Genomic DNA, 26965 nt, shown 5'->3' on the forward strand with positions numbered 1-26965 from the left:
AAGGGATTGTCTAGTGATGGTCACACAGCAATTTTGGCTTTTATTTATTTATTTTACAACCATCAGTAACTCTAAAATTTTAACCTTGAAGTCAGAGGAACCAAGTGTCCATGTAACCATAGAGAAAAGAACAAAGCTTCAATCTAGGGCCTATCATTAACACATGAAAGGCAGGAATCTGTTTGAACCTTCATATTATTTTTCAAATTAGATCAGTCGCTAGATTTCACAATACAAACTGCATATAATAGTAATAAGGTCTTCGTAGTAATGAGGCTGGTGGGCTTTTTTTTGGGGAAAATTGAAGTCAGAGCGGCTTTCTTTTAGTGAAAATGTGCGGTAACCTGCCACCTCTTAATAGGTAGGATTTGTGCAAACCACTCTGTCTAGCAGATCCTATGGGATGCTCAGGCCTTCACTCTTTAACCCTTAGGCCATGGCTCCACTATCAGTATTTGGTCAGTATTTTTTCTCAGGAATGGGAGCCAAAACCAGGAGTGGGTGATAAATGCAGAATTGGTGACTTGTTTCTATTATACCTTTTCTCTAATTGCCCCCCACCTGGTTTTGGCTCCCACTCCTGAGAAAAAATACTGACCGAATACTGACCAAATACTGATAGTGGAGCCATGACCTTATACAGTGATCTGGACTTACACAGGGGCCCCTGGGTAGGGTCTGTGGAGTGGCTGCTGGCAGGTAAAGCAGGCTGTCAGAGGATGGTCAGAAAGCGAAGTCAATACCAGAACAGGAACTGGAACAGAATCATCAGGCAGCAGAATAGTCAGAACACGGACTGAGGTCAGGAACAAGAACCAAATAGCTGGGCAATGGCAGGGAGACGGGAGTGAACCCGGGCAAAACAGGGAGACAGGAGACAACCCGGGGGCAACAGGGAGACAGGAGACAACCCGGGGGCAACAGGGAGACAGGAGACAACCCGGGGGCAACAGGGAGACAGGAGACAACCCGGGCGCAACAGGGAGACAGGAGACAACCCGGGGGCAACAGGGAGACAGGAGACAACCCGGGCGCAACAGGGAGACAGGAGACAACCCGGGCGCAACAGGGAGACAGGAGACAACCCGGGCGCAACAGGGAGACAGGAGACAACCCGGGCGCAACAGGGAGACAGGAGACAACCCGGGCGCAACAGGGAGACAGGAGACAACCCGGGCGCAACAGGGAGACAGGAGACAACCCGGGCGCAACAGGGAGACAGGAGACAACCCGGGCGCAACAGGGAGACAGGAGACAACCCGGGCGCAACAGGGAGACAGGAGACAACCCGGGCGCAACAGGGAGACAGGAGACAACCCGGGCGCAACAGGGAGACAGGAGACAACCCGGGCGCAACAGGGAGACAGGAGACAACCCGGGCGCAACAGGGAGACAGGAGACAACCCGGGCGCAACAGGGAGACAGGAGACAACCCGGGCGCAACAGGGAGACAGGAGACAACCCGGGCGCAACAGGGAGACAGGAGACAACCCGGGCGCAACAGGGAGACAGGAGACAACCCGGGCGCAACAGGGAGACAGGAGACAACCCGGGCGCAACAGGGAGACAGGAGACAACCCGGGCGCAACAGGGAGACAGGAGACAACCCGGGCGCAACAGGGAGACAGGAGACAACCCGGGCGCAACAGGGAGACAGGAGACAACCCGGGCGCAACAGGGAGACAGGAGACAACCCGGGCGCAACAGGGAGACAGGAGACAACCCGGGCGCAACAGGGAGACAGGAGACAACCCGGGCGCAACAGGGAGACAGGAGACAACCCGGGCGCAACAGGGAGACAGGAGACAACCCGGGCGCAACAGGGAGACAGGAGACAACCCGGGCGCAACAGGGAGACAGGAGACAACCCGGGCGCAACAGGGAGACAGGAGACAACCCGGGCGCAACAGGGAGACAGGAGACAACCCGGGCGCAACAGGGAGACAGGAGACAACCCGGGCGCAACAGGGAGACAGGAGACAACCCGGGCGCAACAGGGAGACAGGAGACAACCCGGGCGCAACAGGGAGACAGGAGACAACCCGGGCGCAACAGGGAGACAGGAGACAACCCGGGCGCAACAGGGAGACAGGAGACAACCCGGGCGCAACAGGGAGACAGGAGACAACCCGGGCGCAACAGGGAGACAGGAGACAACCCGGGCGCAACAGGGAGACAGGAGACAACCCGGGCGCAACAGGGAGACAGGAGACAACCCGGGCGCAACAGGGAGACAGGAGACAACCCGGGCGCAACAGGGAGACAGGAGACAACCCGGGCGCAACAGGGAGACAGGAGACAACCCGGGCGCAACAGGGAGACAGGAGACAACCCGGGCGCAACAGGGAGACAGGAGACAACCCGGGCGCAACAGGGAGACAGGAGACAACCCGGGCGCAACAGGGAGACAGGAGACAACCCGGGCGCAACAGGGAGACAGGAGACAACCCGGGCGCAACAGGGAGACAGGAGACAACCCGGGCGCAACAGGGAGACAGGAGACAACCCGGGCGCAACAGGGAGACAGGAGACAACCCGGGCGCAACAGGGAGACAGGAGACAACCCGGGCGCAACAGGGAGACAGGAGACAACCCGGGCGCAACAGGGAGACAGGAGACAACCCGGGCGCAACAGGGAGACAGGAGACAACCCGGGCGCAACAGGGAGACAGGAGACAACCCGGGCGCAACAGGGAGACAGGAGACAACCCGGGCGCAACAGGGAGACAGGAGACAACCCGGGCGCAACAGGGAGACAGGAGACAACCCGGGCGCAACAGGGAGACAGGAGACAACCCGGGCGCAACAGGGAGACAGGAGACAACCCGGGCGTAACAGGGAGACAGGAGACAACCAGGGCGTAACAGGGAGACCGGAGACAACCAGGGCGTAACAGGGAGACAGGAGACAACCAGGGCGTAACAGGGAGACAGGAGACAACCAGGGCGTAACAGGGAGACAGGAGACAACCAGGGCGTAACAGGGAGACAGGAGACAACCAGAGTAAGAAAACCTATAACTGTCAACAAAAGACAGGAAACTATGGGTTTAAATAGTGTGATTCCAGCCCAATGCTCACAGGAAGTTAATTAGATCACCAAGTTCAGGAGTTAACCCCCCAAGCCCCCTGGCTGGATGGCACTACAACCCCCAGAAATCAAACCAAACTGCTGCACCGGCATCACTCGCAACATAGTTGTGGCACCGCCCGGTGAGAGAAGCAGAAGGAGCACGCACAAACATGGAGGTAACACTTTAAAAGGTTTCCTGTCTGATATTATTTGGAGAATTTTATTCTATTATTTAGTTCAGCTCCAACTAAACTACAGACATTCAGTACACCAGCCTCATCAGGTCTAAGGTCTACTTAATCTATGCAGTTTGAAAATGTGAAATCTGGTGACAGATCTGCTTTAAAGAAGTTGGCCACTACTTTTTATTATTTTACAAACAAACAGTAACCTACAAAATCCCTTACATTCATAGGTGCTGCTCTTGTGTCATCTACAGAGGAGGTCAGGTGGCTACTGCACCCAATCAGCGTCCACTAATTGGCTGCAGCGGTCACGTGCTGTCTGACTGCTGCTTCCCTCGGCAAACACAACTGGTTTGCTGTCAATGCTCCAATCTAAAAGGCGTGGTCTCAAATGATGCAATAGTTTTAAAGGGGTTTCCTGCATTGGACATTAATTTTTTGCAAAAAAGATCCACCAACCATAAACTATGGGAAAACCCAGCGGTAGGAATCCAATTCTCCTGCAGTGTCATCATAGGAAAAATAAAGCTTTATGCTGTTCAAATCAAATTGCTGCCAATGTAATGACATAAAAAGAATTAATCTTTTATAATTAATCTTTTCCTGCACTATACATATCATAGTCTGGAAGAACCTGACACGAGATATCAAGAATTACCCATCACTAAATGTCTAAATAGAAGCACTCAGCCTTCAGAAATCCCATTGGTGATAGGGACGCAGAGTATTTTCTGGAACAGTACCTGGATGTCTTGAACTTCTCTATGCTGAAACCAATAGTTGGGACAATATCTTGTGTCTGAGCCTGAAAAACAAAAGAAAACATAAAATCAGAGATAAGTGTCAGTGCAATAAATTTACAATTGGGTTTCATTAAAAATGTCAGATCGTTTTCCTTTCAGGGGTTCTTTGTTGTCCTGCACATTGCTGGCAGCAAAATGAGGAGCCATCAGTGAGCTTGTTCTTCTGCGGAGCTTGTAGCTGTTTTATCCATCTTTTTCTGAGCTCCTCTAACCTGATTTATCACAACAACAAAGTTACGTGTGGTCTGTGCTCATATCAGCCCAGAGATTTGGAACAAAAAGTAGTACACCTCCAACGATACATCTAGTGATGGTACAGTGAGTAATGTTGCACGAACCATACATATGCAAACTGACTCTACAGAGGAAGAGGACTTGAACTCTAATGCCACCTATGGGAATTAACAATCCTAAAAGTCAATATTGACCTTTAAGCTAAAAGCTAAACTAGAATCTCTATTTATAGACACGTGTTTCGGGGTGTATGTTCCTCCTCAGTGCAAAGCAAGAGATCTGATTTGGCTATATGCGCTCATTTTAAAGGGTTGATATTGACTTTCAGGATTGCTGAAAGGATTGGCACTAAGGTTCAAGTTCTCTTCCTCTCTGAAGAGGCAATTCTCATATTTCATTTCCCAGTGCAGCATTGCATGGCCTATAAGTCTCCTTACACTGGCTAGTTACCCCTATGAACCATACATGTCACGCACATGTTAGTTGGATAGCTGTGCATGAATAATCTGCTTCCCCCCCTCCTTCCCACTAAGAATGTGCTGTTAAGAAACCACGCAAGAGATGGCCCATGTACATGATGTTACGTATATTGGGAAAGGTAGTGTTGGACGTATGACACATGATCTACATAACTGCAGAAAAATAATATAACAAGGGTTACGTGATGTCTGTCGATCCAGACGATTAAGAATGGAGTTAGGAAAGTTGAGGAAAACTGTAATTAGAAAGTAAGACCCAGAATACCCCTTTAAGTGGATGTACACGAGACACCTTCCAGGGTTCACTACACTAAATTGCTGCAACTTTGTTTTTCCTTTGTTCGCTCTTATTACCGTTTGCTTACAGAGTAATTAGAGACACTGCTGGGAAATTAGGGCATTAAAATGGTAAAACGAGAAACTTGATTTTACTGTCTGTCTCCCATGGGAGGACACAATCAAGAAATGTCTGCGTCTCGTCACAGGCGCTGGGCAGAGGTTACTTGTACGGAGAAGCCAGCAAACAGTGTGTATCATGTCACAGGTCTCGGGAGGATTCGTCAGCAGCAGCGCACCGCCATGCCAGCACCGTACAGCAGGCACCGAGATGCCGGGGACGACATTAGCACAGCACACTCCTCTTTACTTTTATGCCCTGATAACTTTAAGCGGATTTCATTACTTTGCGCGCCGACATTTCTGCTATTAAATTGCTTTAATGCATTAGGAGAAGTTTCTCGGCTTCCGATGCCCCCAATGTTATCCTGCAAGGGATCTTTACAGTGAAACTCTGGGCAAAATGGCATTAATAGTAAAGTGGACGCACTAGAGTTGTTTCACAGAGCTGATGATTCTACTATGGTCCCCAAAATGGAAACTGCCAAGGTATTAAAGGGGTTGTCCAGGACCTGAGAAGTTCAGCTCCATTCACTTCAACAAGAGCTGAGCTGCAATACCTGAGAATGGCCACTAGAGAGTTCTGGCTGTATACACAGCTGAATGGTGGGGGTGCCGGACCCCTACTAATTGGATATTATTGTACTAATTTGATACTGATTATTGATCAACTGTCCTAATAATAGGTCAGGCACGATGGCTCAGTGGTTAGCACTGCCGCCTTGCAGCGCTGGAGTCCTGGTTCAAATCCCACCAAGGACAACATCTCCAAGGAGTTTGTAAGTTCTCCCCGTGTTTGCGTGGGTTTCCTCCGGGTTCTCCGGTTTCCTTCCACACTCCAAAGACATACTGATAGGGAATGTAGATTGTGAGCCCCAATGGGGACAGTGCCCATAATGTCTGTAAAGTGCTGTGGAATTAATGGCGCTATATAAGGGAGTAAAATAAATAAATAAATATACAAGTCCTGTAGTGAATGCGGATGGCGACTTATCTGGTCATTGCCTGGGCTATACAGAACCTATAGTGAGCAGCGCAACGTGGTACTTGCACTTGGTGGATGGGTATAAAAGAATTAAAGACCCTGTTTTATTAAAGGGGTATTCCCATCTTGTACAGCTATCCACAGGATGTGCCATAAATGTAGAGTAGAAGCAGATTTACCAATAGGACCGGCATCCATCCGGAGGAGGCTGTGGAGTCGGTAAGCCAAACCTCCGACTCCTCAATTTCCATGACACCAACTCCTCATACATGGCTCATGTTTAAGGGATAAATTTACTGCAGCGCAGATTCATCTCCGCTAAAAGTCTAGACCCTTAGATCAGGAATAGGACAGACATGTATAGGACATTTCATAACTTTCCCAAATTCTTATGAAAACATATTCCCCACAAACTGCACTGAACTACTGTACCCAATTTATGATATATTTTAGTGGTTGTAGTAGGTCCATTTTATACCAACTCCGACTCCACCAAAATGGACACATACTCCGACTCCACAGCCTTGCGGAGGACGAGGCATGTAGCCCACCGCAGTCAGAGGTGAAATGAAAGATTTCCGACCACCTCTGCGCTGACACCGGCCACATCAGGACCCTGTTCTACAGACAGATGCAGGTCCACAACGGTGTTACATTTACGTCATAATCTGAGGATATGACAAATGTAAAAAATGGGATTACGCCTCGGAGATAAATGTGAACATTTGCTAAAATAAAGAAAATTAAATACATTGAAATAAAATAGAAATTAAATATCTAATTATAAAATGGACAACAAGTGGATGTGTATAAAGTAATTACAGTACATTTTTTAAAAGTATTTAGAGTTATTTAGATGTAATAAATGGGTTTACACAACTGCTACATGGTACATGGCTTCCCTGGATGTAATCATACAAGTCTACTGATGGGCAGAGATATGTTACTTCTGCTGCCATCATATATAATTCTATGTTATAATCAGGTCTGTATGATGAGAGGGCTGCAGTATTGTACACTTAGGAGGTATTCCCATCAGACTGGTTGGGATTGGACCACAGCTACGACAAATACCCCTCACATAGGATGCATATAACACATTCACATATTTTGGATTTGCTGGTAAAATCTGCAGCAGATTGCAGTATATGAGAATTTACAAATCTTATCCAGCGTACGCAATCTGGAAAAATGAACATAATGGATTGTGAAATCTACGGCATACTCCGTCCACTGCTGAGATACCAGGGATTGCCACCACTTTCAATGTAGCCAGTGTAAGGTCTGCACTACAATCCACATGCATGTAACACCTGTACATACATGTGGATTGTAGTACAGGTATTACATACATGTAGAGAGTACAGGCAGTGGGGGCACACACGCTTAGACACTGTGTGATTCCTTCAGGGCACCTCAGAGCCCTGTTCTCTGGAGCAGTGGAGGTCCCAGTGCTCGGACTCTCACCAATCTACAAAGGGGTATATTCTGAGACCAGGTGAAAACTGCAAATTATTATTATAGCGCCATTTATTCCATGGCGCTTTACATGTGTTGGGAATAACCCTTTAAATTTCTCTATGGTGGCACTGTGGGGAAATGAAAGGGGGTGTCCAATACTTTTATACTGATGGGCTATCCTTAACAGTGCAGTCAGATGGCTGTATAAATTAGATAGAGATTGGATCGCAATGCACAGACTGGCTAGCATCTATCCTGACCCGAATATGACAGCTTCATATATTTTATGCAGCTGTCATGCTTGGGTCGGGAGAGCTGCAGCCATTCCGTGCATTGTGGTCCCATTTATACGGCGGTCTGACTATGTCCTTAGGATAGGTCATCATATCAGATCAGTGGCAGTATGACACCTGTGGTACCCCCGCCAATTACCTGTTTCTGGCGCCAATCAGATGTAATCAGTTGTGTAGCTACACAGTGTTGTCAACTATATGGTTATGCTGCAGATCACTCCTATTTTCTCTGATAAGGGTGAATGTGTAGTGCCCAGCCGCTACAAAGTTGATGGACCTGTGTTGTGTAGCCCTGCAGCTGAGCACTTCCGCCCGCCACTAGCACAGGGAACAGCTAATCGGCGGCAGTGTCAAATGTCCACTGACCTGATACCATAGAATGTTAGAGTTGGAGGGGACCTTCAGGGTCATCGTGTCCAACCCCCTGCTCAATGCTGGAGTCACTAAACCATCTCAGACAGATATCGTCTGTCCAGCTTCTGTTTGAAGACTTCCACTGAAGGAGAACTCACCACCTCTCGTGGCCACCTGTTCCCCTCATTGATCACCCTCACTGTCCAAAAGTTTTTTCTAGTATCTAATCTGTATCTTCTCCCGTTCAGTTTCATCCCATTGCTTCTCATGTTCCCATGTGCAAATGAGAATAAAGCTTATCCCTCTACACTGTGACAGCCCTTCAGATATTTGTAGATGGCTATTAAGTCTCCTCGTAGCCTACTTTTTTGCAAGCTAAACATTCCCAGATCCTAACAGTTCCTCTTAGGACATAGTTTGCAGTCCGCTCACTATCCAGGTAGCTCTTCACTTAACTTCCTCCAGTTTTTTCTTTTTTAAAATGTGGTGCCCAGAACTGGACACAGTATTTCAGATGAGGTCTGACCAAGGAGGAGTAGAGGGGAATAATTACTTCACGTGATCTAGACTCTATGCTTCTCTTAATACATCCCAGAACTGTGTTTGTCTTTTTTGCTGCTGCATCACACTGTTGACTCATGTTTAGTCTGTGATCTATTAGTATACCTAAGTCTTTTTCACATGTGCTGTTGCTTAATTCTATTCCTCCTATTCTGTAGATGTTATTTTCGTTTTTCTTGCCCCAATGTAGAATCTTGCATTTCTCCCTGTTAAACACCATTCTATTAGTCGCTGCCCACTGTTATAGCTTATCTACATCCTTCTGAATCCTTTGTCTTCTCTAGTATTAGCTATCCCTCCTAGCTTTGCATTGTCTGGAAATTTCATTAGTTTACCTTCAGTTCCCTTATGTAGATCATTTATAAAGATGTTGAACAACACTGGGGCCAGGACAGAGCCTTGTGGTACCTCACTTGAAACACTCTTCCAATTGGATGTGCAACCATGTATTACCACTCTTTGAATATGATCACTGAGCCGGTTATAAATTCTCCTAACTGTAGCCTTGTCAATGCCATATTTGGCCATTTTTTCAATAAGGATAGTATGAGATACTTTATCAAATGCTTTGCTGAAGTCAAGATATACTATATCTACCGCATGTCCCTGATCCACCCAGTCAGTGATTCCATCATCGAAGGAAATTAGATTAGTCTGGAATGACTTGTTTGCTCCAAACACACGCTGGCTCTGGCTAATTACTGTATTCTTATCCAAGTACTTACATACATGCTGTTTAATAATTTGTTCAAAGATCTTTCCTAGTATAGAAGTAAGGCTCACTGGCCTGTAATTTCCTGGCTCCATCTTCTTTCCTTTTTTGAAGATAGAAGGGCAAATGTTGTCCCTCCAATATTCTCAGACTTCTCCGGTTCTCCAGGGTTTTTCAAAGATTCTGGCTAGTGGTTCTGCAATTTCCTCTGCTATCTCTTTCAGTACCCTAGGATGTAATTCATCTGGACCAGGAAATTTTAATTAATTTAAATTAGCTAAGTGCTCCCTCACCATCTCTCTGATTATAGATAATGTGGATTATTTTATTCCTTCGATAGCACAGTGAAGATCAGTTGATGTTACATTTGCTTTCTTAGAGAACTGATATGATCTGATAAATAACTAATAAAGATCTGACATGATGATCTATCCTAGCGGAGTAACATAAAAATACTGGACAACCTCTTTTAAAGACTGTTTGCAAAATGTTCACACAAAACAACTGATCACTGGGGGTCTCAGCAACGTGGACACTTTGGGGGTTGATGCATCAAGACTGGTTAAGTGTACAATTATGATATGCCAGTCTTGCATAAATAGAAGGTGCCAAATTCATTAAGATGCTCATGGAACTGAATGAATTTGGCAAAAGCCTCCGTGTACTGCACCAGAAATGCTACTGCAGTCTGGGACTGAAGAAGCATTTCTAATTCATTGGACAAGTGGTCATGGCCACATCCATCCATTTCAGCACTGCCATGTCAAACTGGCAAAAAAGATGCTAAAAGTTGCAAAATGTTTGCTTAACTCCACATTGCACAAAATTTTGTGATTTTTCTGGTGAAAAAAAACTTGGATGAATCGAGCCCTTTGTATTCATGTTATTATCAAGAGATTCTGGTAAGGCCACGGCCCCACTATCAGTATTCGGTCAGTATCTTTTCTCAGGAGTGGGAGCCAAAACCAGGTGAGGAAAAATCTGAGAAAAGGTATAATAGAAACAAGTCACCAGTTCTGCATTTATCACCCACTCCTGGTTTTGGCACCCACTCCTGAGAAAAAATACTGACGGAATACTGACCAAATACTGATACTGGGGCCGTGGCCTAAGAAGCAGTATTTGGTGAAGTAGAGACCTTTGTGCCATTGGCTAATATAACAGAAGGCGCCCAATAAAACTACAGGCACAATGTACGGTGTAATGCCACATTTCATGAATGATCTGGCAGAGAAAAATTAGTATTTGCAGATGTTAAGAAAACATGTTGAAATGAGGAGTGAATAGAAAAGCAACAATTAAAGCCCATTATTGAGTATAATGCTGCATATAGATCTATCTGTATTACTGTACTGTTACTATATTATCATAGACAGATCACTGAGCGGACAGCACTCACGTTGGCCGGCTTCAGCTTGTTGATGATGGTGGTCTTACCACTGTTATCCAACCCCAGACACAAGACGTGAACTTCCTTCTTCTTCAGGCCCAGCCAGCCCGCCAGCCGGTCAAACAAACCCATGCTCCTCACAATGAACCTGACATGAAGAAATTACACAATAAAGACCATTGCAGAAGAACACCAGACTGCGTACATGAAGCCAGTGACACAGCCATGACAGCTGCGGTCAGCATAAGCCTCTTATAATAAAGAGCTAGAGCCTCTAATGACGGCTGACAGGAGGGTGTGCCGGGGCGACCCAGCAGGAGAACCACACAACAGACGGACACAACCAGACCGCGCCTTAAAATGCGACAAATTTATCACACTGGCTTAGGCTGGATGATATATCTGGTGGATCGCAAGACATTCGGTCTAACTTTACATCACCTCTAGGTTGCTTTACTTTTTTAGATAACTAATGTAGAAGTCAAGAATTAAGATATCATGAACCTATCCTTAGGATAAATCAGCAATATCAGATCAGAGGGGTCCGTGCTGAAGAGCCCCTCCCCCCAAATCAGCGGTTAGTGAGTGCTAAGGCTGCAGGAAGAGATCAGTGTAAGGCCGCTCCCAGGTGTCTCGGTCAGATTGCATTGATAGACCATCAATATCGTAATCCTGGAAAGTGTAATACATCTTGCAGACTGTAAGCCCGGAAGGGCAGGGTCCTCTTCCCCCTGTACCAGTCTATCATTGTTAGTTCATTCACTGTAAGTGATATCTGTATCCTGTATGTAACCCCTTCTCATGTACAGCACCATGGAATCAATGGCGGGGGATGGAGGGGTCTATCCACTGGGGGGGTGGAGGGGTCTATCCACTGGGGGGGTGGAGGGGTCTATCCACTGGGGGTGGAGGGATCTATCCACTAGTGGTGGAGGGGGTCTATCCACTGGGGGGGGGTCTATCCACTGGGGGGGGTGGAGGGGTCTATCCACTGGGGGGGGGTGGAGGAGTCTATCCACTGGGGGGGGTGGAGGGGTCTATCCACTGGGGGGGGGTGGAGGGGTCTATCCACTGGGGGGGGTGGAGGAGTCTATCCACTGGGGGGGTAGAGGGGTCTATTCACTGGGGGGGTGGTGGGGTGGAGGGGTCTATCCACTGGGGGGGGTGGAGGGGTCTATCCACTGGGGTGGAGGGGTCTATCCACTGGGGTGGAGGGGTCTATCCACTGGGGGGGTGGAGGGGTCTATCCACTGGGGGGGTGGAGGGGTCTATCCACTGGGGGGGTGGAGGGGTCTATCCACTGGGGGGGGGGGTTGTATCCAGTGGGGCTCCCAGCGATTCCGGAAATGTGGTTCTGCAGCCCCATCTTGAACAGAGTGGAGATGTGAGCGCTCGACCTGCGCTCCATTCATTGCCTGTGGCATTGCCATAGACAACTTATCACAGTTGTAGTTTATTGCTGGCACCCTAGTGACACTGAAGCACGAGCACCTATAGCCCACTCATTGTGACACCACATACGCTGCTATATTACACCGGTGGTGGTGCTAGGGGCAGCTCTTGTACACTGTATTATTTGGGGGGGGGGGGGTGGCAGCACACACTGAGCACTTTGTGCACTTCCCCTTTAAGAATACACACTTCAATGTGGCGGTTATTAGAACGTTCCATTACTGAACATATAATGTGGTGGGGGGGTGCGGTAAGTACCACACACAGGAGCAGAGGTGGCAGACGGCCGCAGAACACTTTACTGCACGACCACCCGCGTCACGTACCTGACTGAAATCCGGGTATTTAATCCCTGAACCTGATGAACGGACGGACACTGAATTATCAACCGGAAACGGCGGACTCTATGGTAACCAGGCAAACACTTTACTGCTCAACACCACGCCCACTCTGATCGCAGCCAATCGCTGGTCTTTTCAAAACCATCCAATGGCAGCGCCGCTCTCATCTGGTCACGTCTATGCCCTTGTCACCGGCTGTTCAGTCCCGCGCAAGTAAGACACCAGGGCCTGTTGGGAGAAAGGACCTTTCATGACGTCACGAGCATGTGATCGGTCACATGTGTGGGAGGAGTCAGACTCCAGGCTGAGGCTGTGACGCTGGAGGAACGGTTGTGTCTGGAGAGGAGGCTCCTGTGCGGCTTATCCCAGCAGCTCCGCTCCGGAGCAGGGCGCACCAGCGAGGTCCTCTCAGGGACAGCGCCACTGTGGAGGCTCAGCACTGACAGGAGCAGGATGGCAGCCTCACCCCTCCTCCCCTCTCACACAGATTTCGGTTTGAGTCTCCTAGACTCGGGCTAGTGCAATGGGCATAAAGCAGTAGGAAACTGAAGCGGAAGGCTAGTGACCATCCTACTTAAAGGGGTTGTCCAGTACTATTAATAATTGGCCAATCTATTTTTATGTTTAAAATAAGTGTCTCTGCGTTGCTGTTACTGCCTGTGAGAGGCGCTATCGCTGGCCGCTCACAGGCATCACGTGACCCCCGCTGACGTCACGACAAGTGAGGCGTCACATCAGTTACGCAGTCCCGGCGGTGGGGTTACCCCTCCGCGGCACACCCAGCATCCACCGCGCGCTTTCACAATGAATGGGGAGAGGGAGAGCGGGCGGTGGATGCTGGGTGTGACGCGTGGGGTAACCCTGCCCACAGCCCAGCATCTACCCTGGAACGCAGCAGAGAGAGACCCCCGGCTGCTGCCAGAACATGACATCAACGGATGTCAGCGCCGGGTGCAGCTGGGGGTCACGTGATGCCTGTGATAGCGCCGCTCACAGACAATAACAGCAGCACAAGGTATTTACAAAGATACTTCTTTTCAACGTAAAACTACATTGGGGCATTATCAATAGTAGTGGACAACCCCTTTAAAAATGTGGGCAGCTCCCTTTGGAAATAAAATACCCCTGCAGTACTAACGAGGATGTCTTTTGTGCATAGATAAAGTTATAGATTGGACAGGTAATTGAGACAGGAGAAGTCTTTTCAGAGGGTTGGACAATAGAAAAAAAGTACATGTGTTTACACAGAGATAGCAAAGTGGAAGGGACTTTGTCCACAGGATTTTTGCAGAATGAAAATGGTAAAGTGGTAAAAAAATGATGCTGAGAAGACCGTACTTCTAAATTCCTATTTTGCATCTGTTTTCTCTCAGAAAGTAAATGTAACATCAACTGATCTTCACTGTATGATTGAAGGAATAGAATAATCCACACTATGTATAAACAGAAAGATAGTGAGGAAATACTTAGCTAATATAAATTAATTCAAGTCTCCAAGTCCAGATGAATTACATCCTAGGGTACTGAAGGAGATACCAGGGGAAATTATTGAACCTCTCTCCATAATCTTTGAAAATTCTTGGAGAACAGAAGTCCCAGAAGAGTGAATGTTGTCCCTATCTTCAAAAAGGTTGAACACAGGGAACTATAGGCCGGTGAGCCTTACTTCTGTACCAGGAAAGATCTTTCAATAAATTGTTAAACAACATGTATGCAAGTACCTTTATAAGAATTAAGTGAATAACCAGAGCCAGCGTGGGTTTGTAACTAATAAGTCATGTCAGACTAACTTAACCCCTTTCCGACGTGGTATGTAATAGTACACACCACGTCGTCACCCCCTGTTCAGCGCGGTCGGTGCTCATAGCAAGTGAGCAAATCTGCTACATACAGGTGATCTGCTCATCGCCTGTATGTAGCAGAGCCGATCAGGCAAGTGCTGCTTCTAGTCTCTCATGGAGACTATTGAAGTAAGCAAAAAGTAAAAAAAAATGTTTTTAAAAATATTGAAAAATATATAAAAGTTTAAATCACCCTCCTTTCGCCCCATTCAAAATAAAAAAACACACATATTTGGTATCGCGGAGTTCAGAATTGCCCGATCTATCAATATAAAAAAAGAATCCGAATGGTAAACAGCGGAACGAGAAAAAAATTCTAAAATTCAGAATTACCTTTTTTTTGGTCGTCGCAACACTGCAATAAAATGCAATAACAGACGATCAAAACATCGGATCTCCCCCAAAATGGTATCAATAAAAACGTCAGCATAATCATCAACATTAACAGAAATAAACACTTGAAATAGATCACTCTGTTTGTAATGACTCTATATAATATATGAGTTTCACTTTTTGTATTGAAGAACTGAAATAAATTACCTTTTTGATGATATTCTAATTTTGTGAGAAGCACCTGTACAATAAATGTCCCCCATAGTAAACCTCCCCTCACAGTAAATTTCCCCCTCCATTGCAATATATCTTCTGTGTCTTCAGCTCTGGAGCACAGAGCAATTGCCATCAATGAGCGCCTCTGCAGCGCCAGCGAGTGACTTGGCATGACCTGATCAGGCTGCTGACGTCGCTCTGACCCGGCGGTCAGAGTTTCAATTGTACTCACGTCTGAAAAACGCGAGTACAATTAATCACTGGGAGCTGACATGCTGCAGCTTCTCTGAGCTAGCTGTCTTCTTGACTGCCGGCTCAGAGAACGGCTGACTCTCAGTCCGGGAGGAGGCAGAATGCATTAGCCGACCCAATGGTGCCCCCCTGCCAGCTGCGCCTGAGGCAGATGCCCTGCCTGCCCCACCCTAGATACGCCTCTGTTATAAATCTCAATAGTGTTTAGACATGTTTTAGCTATTTGAATTGTTGCCAAGTTTCCTCTAAGTGAATACCAGAAAATTGGCATAACAAAATATTCTGCATCTTTATATTTGCAAAAATAATATTTCAAAGTACTGAACTTTTTATGCATTAATTATATGTAGCAGTAAAAAAGTCAAACTCTTTGGTATCATAGAAACAAGAAACAACTAAAAATTTTCATTGTCAAATTTGAATTCAGGATGTCAAAATCATTAAGAAATGGCTCATTTCATGACTGAACCTGACAACTTTTGAAAATATGTAGAACAGTGTTACAAATTAGGTCCAAATCATGAACCTATCGTCATATAACAGTATCCATTATGTTCTGCTGAGGTGCACGCAGCACTGTGAAACTTCTGGATGCAGATGTGAACAGGGCCGAAGTTTCACATTTACCTGTTCGTGAGAATATCTGCAAGGGAATCAGCGTTTGAATTTGTATGAAAATGAGACTGAACAGTTATTTGTAGATCTGAAGCTTCTGTCACTCCAGCTCTATTCCCCACCCAGCGCCCTCTTCGCCTCCTTAACTGACAGCCTCTATGCTGCGTGACTTCTTCAGGCAGGCAGCCATCGGGAGGTGGGTGGGAAATAGAGCTGGAGTGACAGAGGCTTCAAATCTACAAATAACTGTTCAGACTCATTTGCATATCAATTCAACTGCTGACTTCTGAGTATCCAAGGAATGGACAGGACATGTAAAGATATTGCTGGATTTATCTTTGAAAGAGCTACATGCACATATAAATAGTTTTAGGGGGTGAAATCCTGCTGACAGGTTCTACAGAAAACTGCATGAAACTTTAGTACTGCTGTATATCCAAGACGGACTGCAGGTCTCATGACCCAAACTTAATAGCATTATACACTGCTCAAAAGAAATGTAGGCAGCATGTTCACATCACAGTACAACCCCAATAGTGATATCAATCTGTCCAGTGTGTAAACATAAGTGATTGTAAATCAATGTTACCTGCTTTGGTGCAAATGAACGTGACAATGGGAGCCCTGAAGGTAACAAAAGAATACAGCAGCACACCGTAAGTGCTAAGATGTGTACAAACATTGAATAGAGGAAATTCGAACTGCATTACTGCTACATGGAATAGAGTTATAAAAATGAAGGTTCCTAGCTCATAAAATGGCCAGTTCATTTGTGCCCATCAACCATGGCAAGGTGACGTTTCTATGATGGGACCCTAAACCTAATATTTATTAAACATGCTTCTCCTGTCTCCTAGGCTCCAATCCTACAAATGTAGCCAATTAATGCACTAAGTATCTTAATTTTTATAAATACATTTCATGTAGCAGTAATGCAGTTCAGATTTCATGTATTCAATATCTGTATACATCTTAGCGCTTACATAGGCTGCTGTATTCTTTTGTTTGTCATAGCAGCATGCACCTGTTCACACTTGCTTTACTCTGTTCGGAGGTGCTGCTCAGTTTTTTTTTTGTAGAGAATGCCTCCTTTTCTGAGAGAAAACAAAGGAACACCAAGCACAATAGGGTCTTATAGGATGGACACATACACATGTGGTCAAAATTGTTGGTACCCCTCGGGTAATGAAAGAAAAACCCACAATGGTCACAGAAATAAATTGAATCTGACAAAAGTAATAATAAATTAAAAATCTATGAAAATGAACAAATGAAAGTCAGACATTGCTTTTCAGTCCTGCTTCCACAGAATTTAAAAAAAAATTAAACTCATGAAAAAATAGGCCTGGACAGAAATGATGGTTCTTCTTAACTTAATATTTTGTTGAACAACCTTTTGAGGCGATCACTGCAATCAAAAGATTCCTGTAATTTTCAATGAGACTTCTGCACCTCTCGACAGGTATTTTGACCCACTCCTCAGGAGCAAACTGCTCCAGTTGTCTCGTGTTTGAAGGTTGCCTTTTCCAGACGGCATGTTTCAGCTCTTTCCAAAGATGCTCAATAGGATTTAGGTCAGGGCTCATAGAAGGCCACTTCAGAATAGTCCAATGTTTTCCTCTTAGCCATTCTTGGGTGTTTTTAGCTGTGTGTTTTGGGTCATTATCCTTTTGCAAGACCCATGACCTGCGACTGAGACCAAGCTTCCTGACCCTGGGCAGCACATTTCTTTCTAGAATCCCTTAATAGTCTTGAGATTTCATTGTACCCTGCACAGATTCAAGACACCCTGTTGCAGATGCAGCAAAGCAGCCACAGAACATAATAGAGCCTCCACCATGTTTCTCGGTAGGGACAGTGTTCTTTTCTTGATATGCTTCATTTTTCCATCTGTGAACATAGAGCTGATGTGCCTTGCCAAAAACTTCCATTTTTTTCTCATCTGTCCATAGGACATTCTCCCAGAAGCTTTGTGGCTTGTCAACTTGTAATTTGGCAAATTCGAGTTTGGATTTTTTATGATTTTTTTTCAACAATGGTGTTCTCCTTGGTCGTCTCCCATGAAGTCCACTTTGGATCAAACAACGACGGATGGTGCGATCTGACACTGATGTTCCTTGAGCTTGAAGTTAATCTTTAATCTCTTTAGAAGTTATCCTGGGCTCTTTTGTTACCATTCGTATTATCTGTCTCTTTGATTTGTCATCAATTTTCCTCCTGCGGCCACGTCCAGGGAGGTTGGCTACAGTCCCATGGATCTTAAATTTCTGAATAATATGTGCACCTGTAGTCACAGGAACATCAAGCAGCTTGGAGATGGTCTTATAACCTTTACCGTTAACATGCTTGTCTATAATTTTCTTTCTAATCTCCTGAGACAACTCTTTCTTTTCCTTCCTCTAGTTCATGTTGAGTGTGGTACACACCATGTCACCAAACAGCACAGTGAGTATCTGTAGCCCTATATACAGGCCCACTGACTGATTACAAGATTGTAGACACCTGTGATGCTAATTAGTGGACACAACTTGATTTAACATGTCCCTTTTGTCACATTATTTTCAGGGGTACCATCATTTCTGTCCAGGCCTATTTCATGAGTCTAAGTTTTTAAAAAATTCTGTGGAAGCAGAAAAGCAATGTCTGACTTTCATTTGTTCATTTTCATAGATTTTTAATTTATTATTACTTTTGTCAGATTCAAGTTATTTCTGTGACCATAATGGGTTTTTCTTTCATTAAACGAGGGGTACCAACAATTTTGACCACGTGTGTATTCATAGGTGAGGGGTAAACTGCTCAAAATATCTTTAGATGAGTTTAACATGAGTTAAAAATATGCAACTCACTAATTTGTTTGTATTAGAGGGAACCTGACAGCTGATACATGCTGCCCGGTCCATGGGGAGCATGAATCAGGTTCTCACTCTATGATTTTAGCCAGGTATGTTTGATTCAGAAATGTTGCTGCATTTCAGAGAAAAAACATACATTAAAAGCCGCTGGAAACTAGTCAGACAGGCAGGTCCCCGGCATCTTTTTCCCTCCTGCGTATGCGTATATAGACAGAGACATTTCAGTGGGCAGTGAGAAGCCACTAAGGACCTGCCTTTCCGACCAGTCTCCTGTGCTTCTCAGCCCCTGGCAACTTTAAAAGTATGTTTTTTTTCTGAAATGCAGCAGCCTTTCGAAGTCAAACATACCTGGCAGAGATCATACAGTCAGTGTCTGATACATGCTGCCCGTGGATTGGGCATCATATATCATCTGTCAGGTTCCCTTTAACAAAGCTGTCCTGTCCTCAAGATATCAGTTGTGGATCCTGGTTGCTTCACTTCTGGCTTTTGTTCAACACAGAATATTTTACAATTTGATTTACAGGATTTTCCTGCCTAAATCGAGACTGTTGACCAGTATATTAGTGTATGTGAAGGGGGCTGGCTGACTGCTCATTTCAATAAGTCATCCCCTTTTCTGTTAGCCAGCCCCTGGCCCATCTGACATTGGTCATGTGCCAAACCAGGAAACTCTCTTTAGCGTTAAACACAAGCTGCCAGGAGGGGCACTGTTATGTTAACTTTGGGTCACCTTTCTAAATACCAGTATATTACTAAGTTGTATATATTATATGTTAAAAATATTTAAAGATATTTTTTTGGTAAGTGGACAACACCTGTAATAATTTTACTGTACATAATGCCCTTTTTTTCACTTGAGAGCATTACGCAGCTCAGTTCTCTGCTGAAGCTTGTTTAGGATTTTATACTTGCCCCCCGCGATCTGTCACTTTTTCACATGTCCATTGGAATGTTCCGTTTTCTTTACAGACGAACATTCCGTTTGTCTGTTCTAGAAAATTACATATGCAAAAGTGATATTCTTTTCAAATGAATAAGAAAGTCAGAGAAAAGTAATTTCCAAATAGCAATGCAAAGAAGAGATGCTAATACAGCGATGACGCTGCTTATCAAGCACGCGCAGCAGCTAATAACCACAAAACAAAGTCAACTGTTGTACTGCGTCGTACTAAACCATAAGGTTCAAACAGAGAAAATAGAGACAATTGTGGCTGCAGTGATTTGAGTAAAGCAATTTGTACCATTCACTTACAAAGGATGGAAATTGGCAGCACTTCATCAGCTAAACCAACTGTGAAAAGTGTTTGTTGAACTTGGTACCAGTGCAAAAAATGGAAAGCCAGCAAAATAATCACATATGGATTTCACACTCTGCGCAGTTTCCATCCAATATCTTTTTTATGCTCAGTTTTGTTCCTTTTTACTTAAAGGTGTATTCCAACTGTATATAGTGATGATATACTGCTAGAATGTGAGATCACTTGCAGATCACTGGGGGTAGAGACCATCCCTTCCGACTAGTGATGAGCAGTCTGGCTCTTTTTGGTGAGCCATATCATTTGGCTCCGTTCACGAAAAAGAACTGGCTCTTTAAGATCTCAAACTGATACCTATTTAATATGTGAACACATATGTATGGTAAAATCAACGTAGTCTGATGCAGTTGAAACTCCATCCACTTACAGTCAGCCAATAGCAGAGTATTTCTGGGGTCGGGTGTGTGGGCCTTCATTTTCCCAGGCATCCGAACATGTTGATTTTATCCCCAATGAGAGCCATTTAGAGACTGCAAGTGCCTCTTTCTGGGGTGCTGGCTCTAATCATTAACTGAAGAGAGTTGGCTCTTTGTGCCCGATCGGACGCGAACGACCCATCACTACTTCCAAAGCCATTTGAATTTTATTTTCTGTGGAGGCGCTGAGGCTACTTGCATGGAACTAAGTTGCAGTTCTCTGCACAGTACCTAGACAGGAGCAGAATTGTAGAAATACTGAATGTCTGCTCACCCTATGGAGTTGTCACAACTCCAATCAGCACTTGTGTATGTAGTTTCTGAAGAATCTTCAAGCCCGCAGTGCTTCAACCCTAATGGCTTCCAACATATTAATTGGGTTAAGAATGTAAATCAAATGTCTGTTATACCACACTGAGATCAGCCGCTAATCCAATGCAGTGACATTGTAACCTCATAGATTGTTAAGGACAGGTGTAGTTTAATATCATACAAGTGCAATACGTTTCTACTCTCTACTGGGTCTTCGTCAGGCAAACTACAATAGAAGACAAACAAGAATCTATGCCTGACGAACGATGCGAAACGTTTTGAACTTGTTTTGCATTTGTATTACAATAATTGACAATAATGTACCAATTTGTGAGGTTGTGGTGTCACTGCATCAGAGCAACGCCTGAACTTGGAGTCACCGTCTTAACACTGTTGATTTTCGTAGTCATAGGCACGGCATTTGATGCTGTAAACATGAATTTGCCATGCCAAAATCCTTGCAAAAATGCATGTAGAATGAGTCCTATTGTTTTCAATGGGAAAACCATTAATATGCTACTGCCTTTCCTGGTACAGTTATAAAAACCGCTTCAAACTGCAGTTCCTGTGCGTATTCAGATGAAAAACCATGGCAGATGGCAGCACATCGGCTAGTCTAATCAAATGGGACTTCATGTGTGGACCTGCAACAGGTTATACTGGTGAATCCTCTTCAAAAAACTATTTGAAGGATGCCAAACAATTTACCCTGAACAGGATCTCTCTGGATCATCATTGTGTATGTTTGGAAAAGGTCTATGTAAGACCGAAACATCACGTATTGTACACACAGTTTGGACCACATAATAAATTTGATTTCAACACAACCCCCATTTGAGTGCCGGATTCTTTCTATTTATACCCTTATGGTGCATCTGTCATAACATGAGCATCCTAACATATGGACATCTTTAAGATATCCATATTGGTTTCTATATATGGCGTTTACCAGCTTAGAGATCCACTGGCAATGTTGAAGGGACTGACTTAGTCATTAAACAGCTGACAACTAAATCGGTCTATATCTAGGGGTAGGGTCCTGGGTTGCGACAGCTAAGAGTTCCCGAAGACCAAGCCAAGATTGAAGGTTACATCTTAGTATTACCGCAAACTCCTGCTCATTTGCCTTTGCAGGAGGACTTGAATTTTGGCTACAGGTGGCAGCTGTGCCTTGGCTCCCCAACCATTAGTATTAACTAGGAGCCCCCTGTACATTTTGGAAGAGCTGTCATAGTGTATGCAGTATGCAGCCAGGACTCCTGCACTCAAGTTTTGAATACATTTCTCCGCACTCACTTATTATGCTTAAAGAAAACTCCTTTTTTTACATTATTTGACAATACTCTATTGTATTGTGATACATTGTGATTAGCTGCCAATAAAGCCTTTAGATGGACAGAAATGCGTGCTGCTGCATATCGCTGTACATTATTGTATACAATATATATACCCCTTGAGAAAGGCTATTGCCGAAACGCACGTCGAGGTGACGCATCCAGGTGCTGGACAGTGTGGTGGCCACATATCTTATTAGGTAACCATAAGGGCTATGATAACTAGTGAATTAATGCACTGATAGAAATAAATAAATTAGCTATATGCATTATTACACCTGTTTGTGGTATATAGCTGTATGACTATCCATGTGGAATGCGTATTCTATATATGTCCATTTATATAGGTCTTTGATGTGTGTGACCACCCCCTTTTCGTATCAATATGTGGATATTCCTGCATTTGTCGCACGCTGTCCATTATTTTTATGTATGCACGTCTGGATTTTGTCCACCTTTTTCAACTACCTTGTCTGTATTACATGTTTAATAAAGATTTCTAGTTTTATATTGTGAGTGACCAATAAATCGTCTTTTTTGCTTTTTAGCCTCTCCCTGTTAGTCATGTTGTGACAATTGGTCCATAGATACGGGTCCATTCGCAAGTAGTATTATGGGTACAAGTAATTCTGGCTATACAATTTTGATATGGTTTACCATCATAAATGTGTGCAATATTGTGCCTTTTTCTAATATTCTTTCTAATATTATTGTATTACCGAATGATGAAATTATCTAGAGTTTTGTTTAAGCATAATACATGAATGCTGGGAGATTTCTTAATAAATTTTGGTAAAGATGGCAATGACGTCCTATATGAAGATATCTATAATATAACTGGGGATACGTGTCTCTGTCTGAAGCCTTTATAGACTGCGCATGTGCGACGTGCAGTCTGGCTCCAGACAGAAGACCGCATTCAGCCGTTACAGGTAATAGGAGTGTATGGCGCCGGAGATCATGGTATGCGTAGACACTGAATGCATACCGCGATCTCCGGCGCCATACTTACCTGACCGGGAGGAGCGTTGCCACGGTGCCTCTCTTTGCCGGAGACCAGGGCAGGAGTGAGGCGTCGGATCGGCGCATGCGCATAGCGCTATCCGGTGCCATTTTACTGAAGACACATTTGCAGTGTGTCTTCAGCAAAATGGCGCCGGACAGCGCGGTGCTGCGGCGCCGAACTCCTGCCCCGGCAGAACAGGACGCAGCAGCGACGAAGCACAGAGAAGAAAGGTGAGTATAACTGTTTTATTTTTTTGTATGTGTGTACAGCGTGAAAGGGATGAGGGGGCCACACATACCAGGATTGGAGGGTGAGGGGACCACACATACCAGGATTGGGGGGATGAGGGGTACCACACATACCAGGATTGGGGGGATGAGGGGTACCACACATACCAGGATTGGGGGGGATGAGGGGATCATGCATACTAGGGTGAGGGGATCATGCATACCAGGATGAGGGGTACCACACCTACCAGGATTGGGGGATGAGGGGTACCATGCATACCAGGATTGGGGGTGAGGGGTTCCATGCATACCAGGATTAGGGGGTGAGGGGACCATGCATACCAGGATGAGTGGTACCACACCTACCAGGATTGGGGAATGAGGGGTACCACACATACCAGGATTGGGGGTGAGGGGTGCCATGCATACCAGGATGAGGGATACCATACATACCAGGATAAGGATGAGGGATGGGGTATCATGTATACCAGGATAGGGCTGAGGAGTACCACAAATATCAGGATTGGGGATGAGGGAGCCATACATACCAGGATTGGGGATGAGGGGTGCCATGCATGCCAGGATTGGGGATGAGGGGTGCCATGCATATCCGGATTGGGGGTTAGGGGTGCCATGCATACCAGGATTGGGGATGAGGGGTGCCATGCATATCAGGATTGGGGGTTAGGGGTGCCATGCATACCAGGATTGGGGGTGAGGGGTGCCATGCATACCAGGATGGAGGTGAGGAGTACCACACATACCAGGATTGGGGGGTGAGGGATGCCATGCATACCAGAATAGGGATGAGGGGTACCATACATACCAGGATAGGAATGCGGGGTACCATGCATACCAGGATGAGGGATGGTGTGCCATGCATACCAGGATGAGGGGTACCATGCTTACCAGGATAGGAATGAGTGGTACCATGCATACCAGAATAGGCATGAGGGGTACCATGCATACCAGGATAAGGATGAGGGGTGCCATGCATACCAGGTTTCTGGAATGAGGAGGCCATGCATACCAGAATAGGGATGAGGGGTACCATACATACCAGGATAGGAATGCGGGGTACCATGCATACCAGGATGAGGGATGGTGTGCCATGCATACCAGGATGAGGGGTACCATGCTTACCAGGATAGGAATGAGTGGTACCATGCATACCAGAATAGGCATGAGGGGTACCATGCATACCAGGATAAGGATGAGGGGTGCCATGCATACCAGGTTTCTGGAATGAGGAGGCCATACATACCAGAATTGGGATGAGGGATGCCATGCATACCAGGATAGGGATGAGGGGTACTATGTATACCAGGATTGGGGATGAGGGGCCCATACATACCAGGATAGGGATGAGGGAGCCATGCATACCAGGATTGGGGATGACGGAGCCATGCATACCAGAATTGGGGATGAGGGGTGCCATGCATATCAGGATTGGGGATGACGGAGCCATGCATACCAGGATTGGGGATGACGGAGCCATGCATACCAGGATTGGGGATGAGAGGTGCCATGCATATCAGGATTGGGGATGAGGGGTGCCATGCATACCAGGATTGGGGATGAGGGGTGCCATGCATATCCGGATTGGGGATGAGGGGTGCCATGCATACCAGGATTGGGGATGAGGGGTGCCATGCATATCCGGATTGGGGGTTAGGGGTGCCATGCATACCAGGATTGGGGATGAGGGGTGCCATGCATATCAGGATTGGGGGTTAGGGGTGCCATGCATACCAGGATTGGGGGTTAGGGGTGCCATGCATACCAGGATGGAGGGGAGGAGTGCCACGCATACCTGGATGGGGGGGTGAAGGGTGCCACGCATACCAGAATTGGGGATGAGGGGTGTCATGCATACCAGGATGGGGGTGAGGGGTGCCATGCATACCAGGATAGGATGGTGGGGACAGGATGGGGGCAGCACAAATACCAGGAGGGGGGCAGCACATACCAGCATGGGAGACCAATGAAAATGCTCGCCACCCTGGCGTAGAATGGGTTCAATAGCTAGTCTCTATATATTAATTAATACTTCATTTCTCTAGATGATCTTTTATAAGATCCAATACAGGACCCTGCTTTTTCTGGACTCAGTAATTCACTGTATTCCTGCTATTTCTCTACAAACGATTTTGTTGGTCTTTTATGCGGTACGCAGATTTCTCTGTCTTCTTCTTTCAGTACAACTTGCGTTCTCTGTCTCTGGCAGTCTAGCAGCTGTGAGATGTATATTTATAGTCACACCTTGAAAATCTCACTTCTTTAGATACAAGCTGACATATGATAGCGATCCTTTGTTTGGAAACTAGGTCTGTTCTTGCCTTCGGGGTATCAAAAAAACAAAAGCATATGGTCAACTCTTTACACACCGTTTATGCTTCGTCAGTTCTCTCTACAAATGAACAGGAGCCCATGATCTGATTCTTAATTAGTATGGTTTGGGTTGGTTTTAGAGAAATATTTAACTTCAGTACAGAAGAACAGGATGGAGTTTGTACCGGCATCATAAACTTTTGAAAATACATGAAAAAGATATATAGAATCATATAAAAGTAAAAATCAAGGAATTGCCAGTTTAGAAAACCCATTTTCATACACAGCACCCTATTAAGGAATTGTGAGTTTTACTTTCACTTACTTTTGGTTCTGGCTTTATCACATGTGAATCATTATAGAGGTTGGCAGCGCCACCACAGGGGTAATTAAGCTTTACACAGTGCTCATTAAAAACAATTGGGTGTCTGTGTAATACAGGACAAGACAGCGATGCTCTTTGGAAACACTCTCCAAGAGATGAAGATCCCAATCACAGAACTCCCTCTATTAAAAGGTGTAAGATAGCTCACAGACACATAGTTGATGGGAAGTATGTATCACAGAGATGGTTGTCATCTGTGATGTAATCCTGGAATGTTGCTCTAGTGCATCTAAGCACTAAGAGGATTGTTTTGTGCTCTGGGCCACCTTTTACAGGTAGCCGGAGAGATGGGCGGGTCTGGCTATCCACATATCTCATCTCTGGGTGTGGCTCACAAGTTAAAATGGAGGCCATTGTTTGGCACATGGTCTGTGTTTGGAGGGAAAAGTCCTCCTGCGTGTGGTTTTGTCACCAGACTGAGCCAGTGAACTGGATGCTATCCAGCCTGTGTGCCCACAGGACTGGCTAACCAGAGACTTTGCCTAAAGGACTGTTTTCTTTGTTTTGCCTGCAGTAAAGGCTGTTTGTTTTCCTTTTGCTTTTGGCCGGTTTATATAAATAGAAATGGACATTTAAATGAAACCGCTTCCTGTTTGCCTCCCGACACACCCAAGAGAGTAGAAACCCCACAAGAGGTTGTCCACTACTAGGACAACCTCTTCTCAACCCTCACGTTTGGGCCCGTTAAAATACAAATAGCTATACTCACGCCCAGTGCCGGTGCCGTTCCAGCGGTGTTGGCACTCACATTCCCGGGGCTCCCATGAGGTTGTTATGTTATGTAAGCCATGCGTCCAATCAGCGTC

General features: G+C 45.5%; 1 protein-coding gene across 2 annotated transcripts in view; it reads right to left on the minus strand.

Moving 5' to 3' along the window:
- ARL6 (ARF like GTPase 6) overlaps window positions 1–12992 on the minus strand; it is a 65069-nt gene extending 52077 nt beyond the window's left edge. The window contains exons 1-3 of one of the 2 annotated variants that reach the window (XM_073670800.1): window positions 12703–12992; window positions 10934–11072; window positions 4000–4061 (exon numbers count right to left, since the gene is read on the minus strand). In XM_073670800.1, coding sequence (XP_073526901.1) covers window positions 4000–4061; window positions 10934–11056 — 185 coding nt within the window. In that variant the 5' untranslated portion in view covers window positions 11057–11072; window positions 12703–12992. Of the gene's footprint in view, window positions 1–3999; window positions 4062–10933; window positions 11073–12702 lie in introns of those variants that run through there. The other variant, XM_073670801.1, reaches the window with a different exon arrangement.
- Window positions 12993–26965: the final 13973 nt, after the last annotated feature.

The sequence above is a fragment of the Phyllobates terribilis genome, unplaced genomic scaffold (assembly GCF_046119375.1).
Source record: "Phyllobates terribilis strain yellow unplaced genomic scaffold, ASM4611937v1 Scaffold_2__4_contigs__length_985480577, whole genome shotgun sequence".
Taxonomy (NCBI): domain Eukaryota; kingdom Metazoa; phylum Chordata; class Amphibia; order Anura; family Dendrobatidae; genus Phyllobates; species Phyllobates terribilis.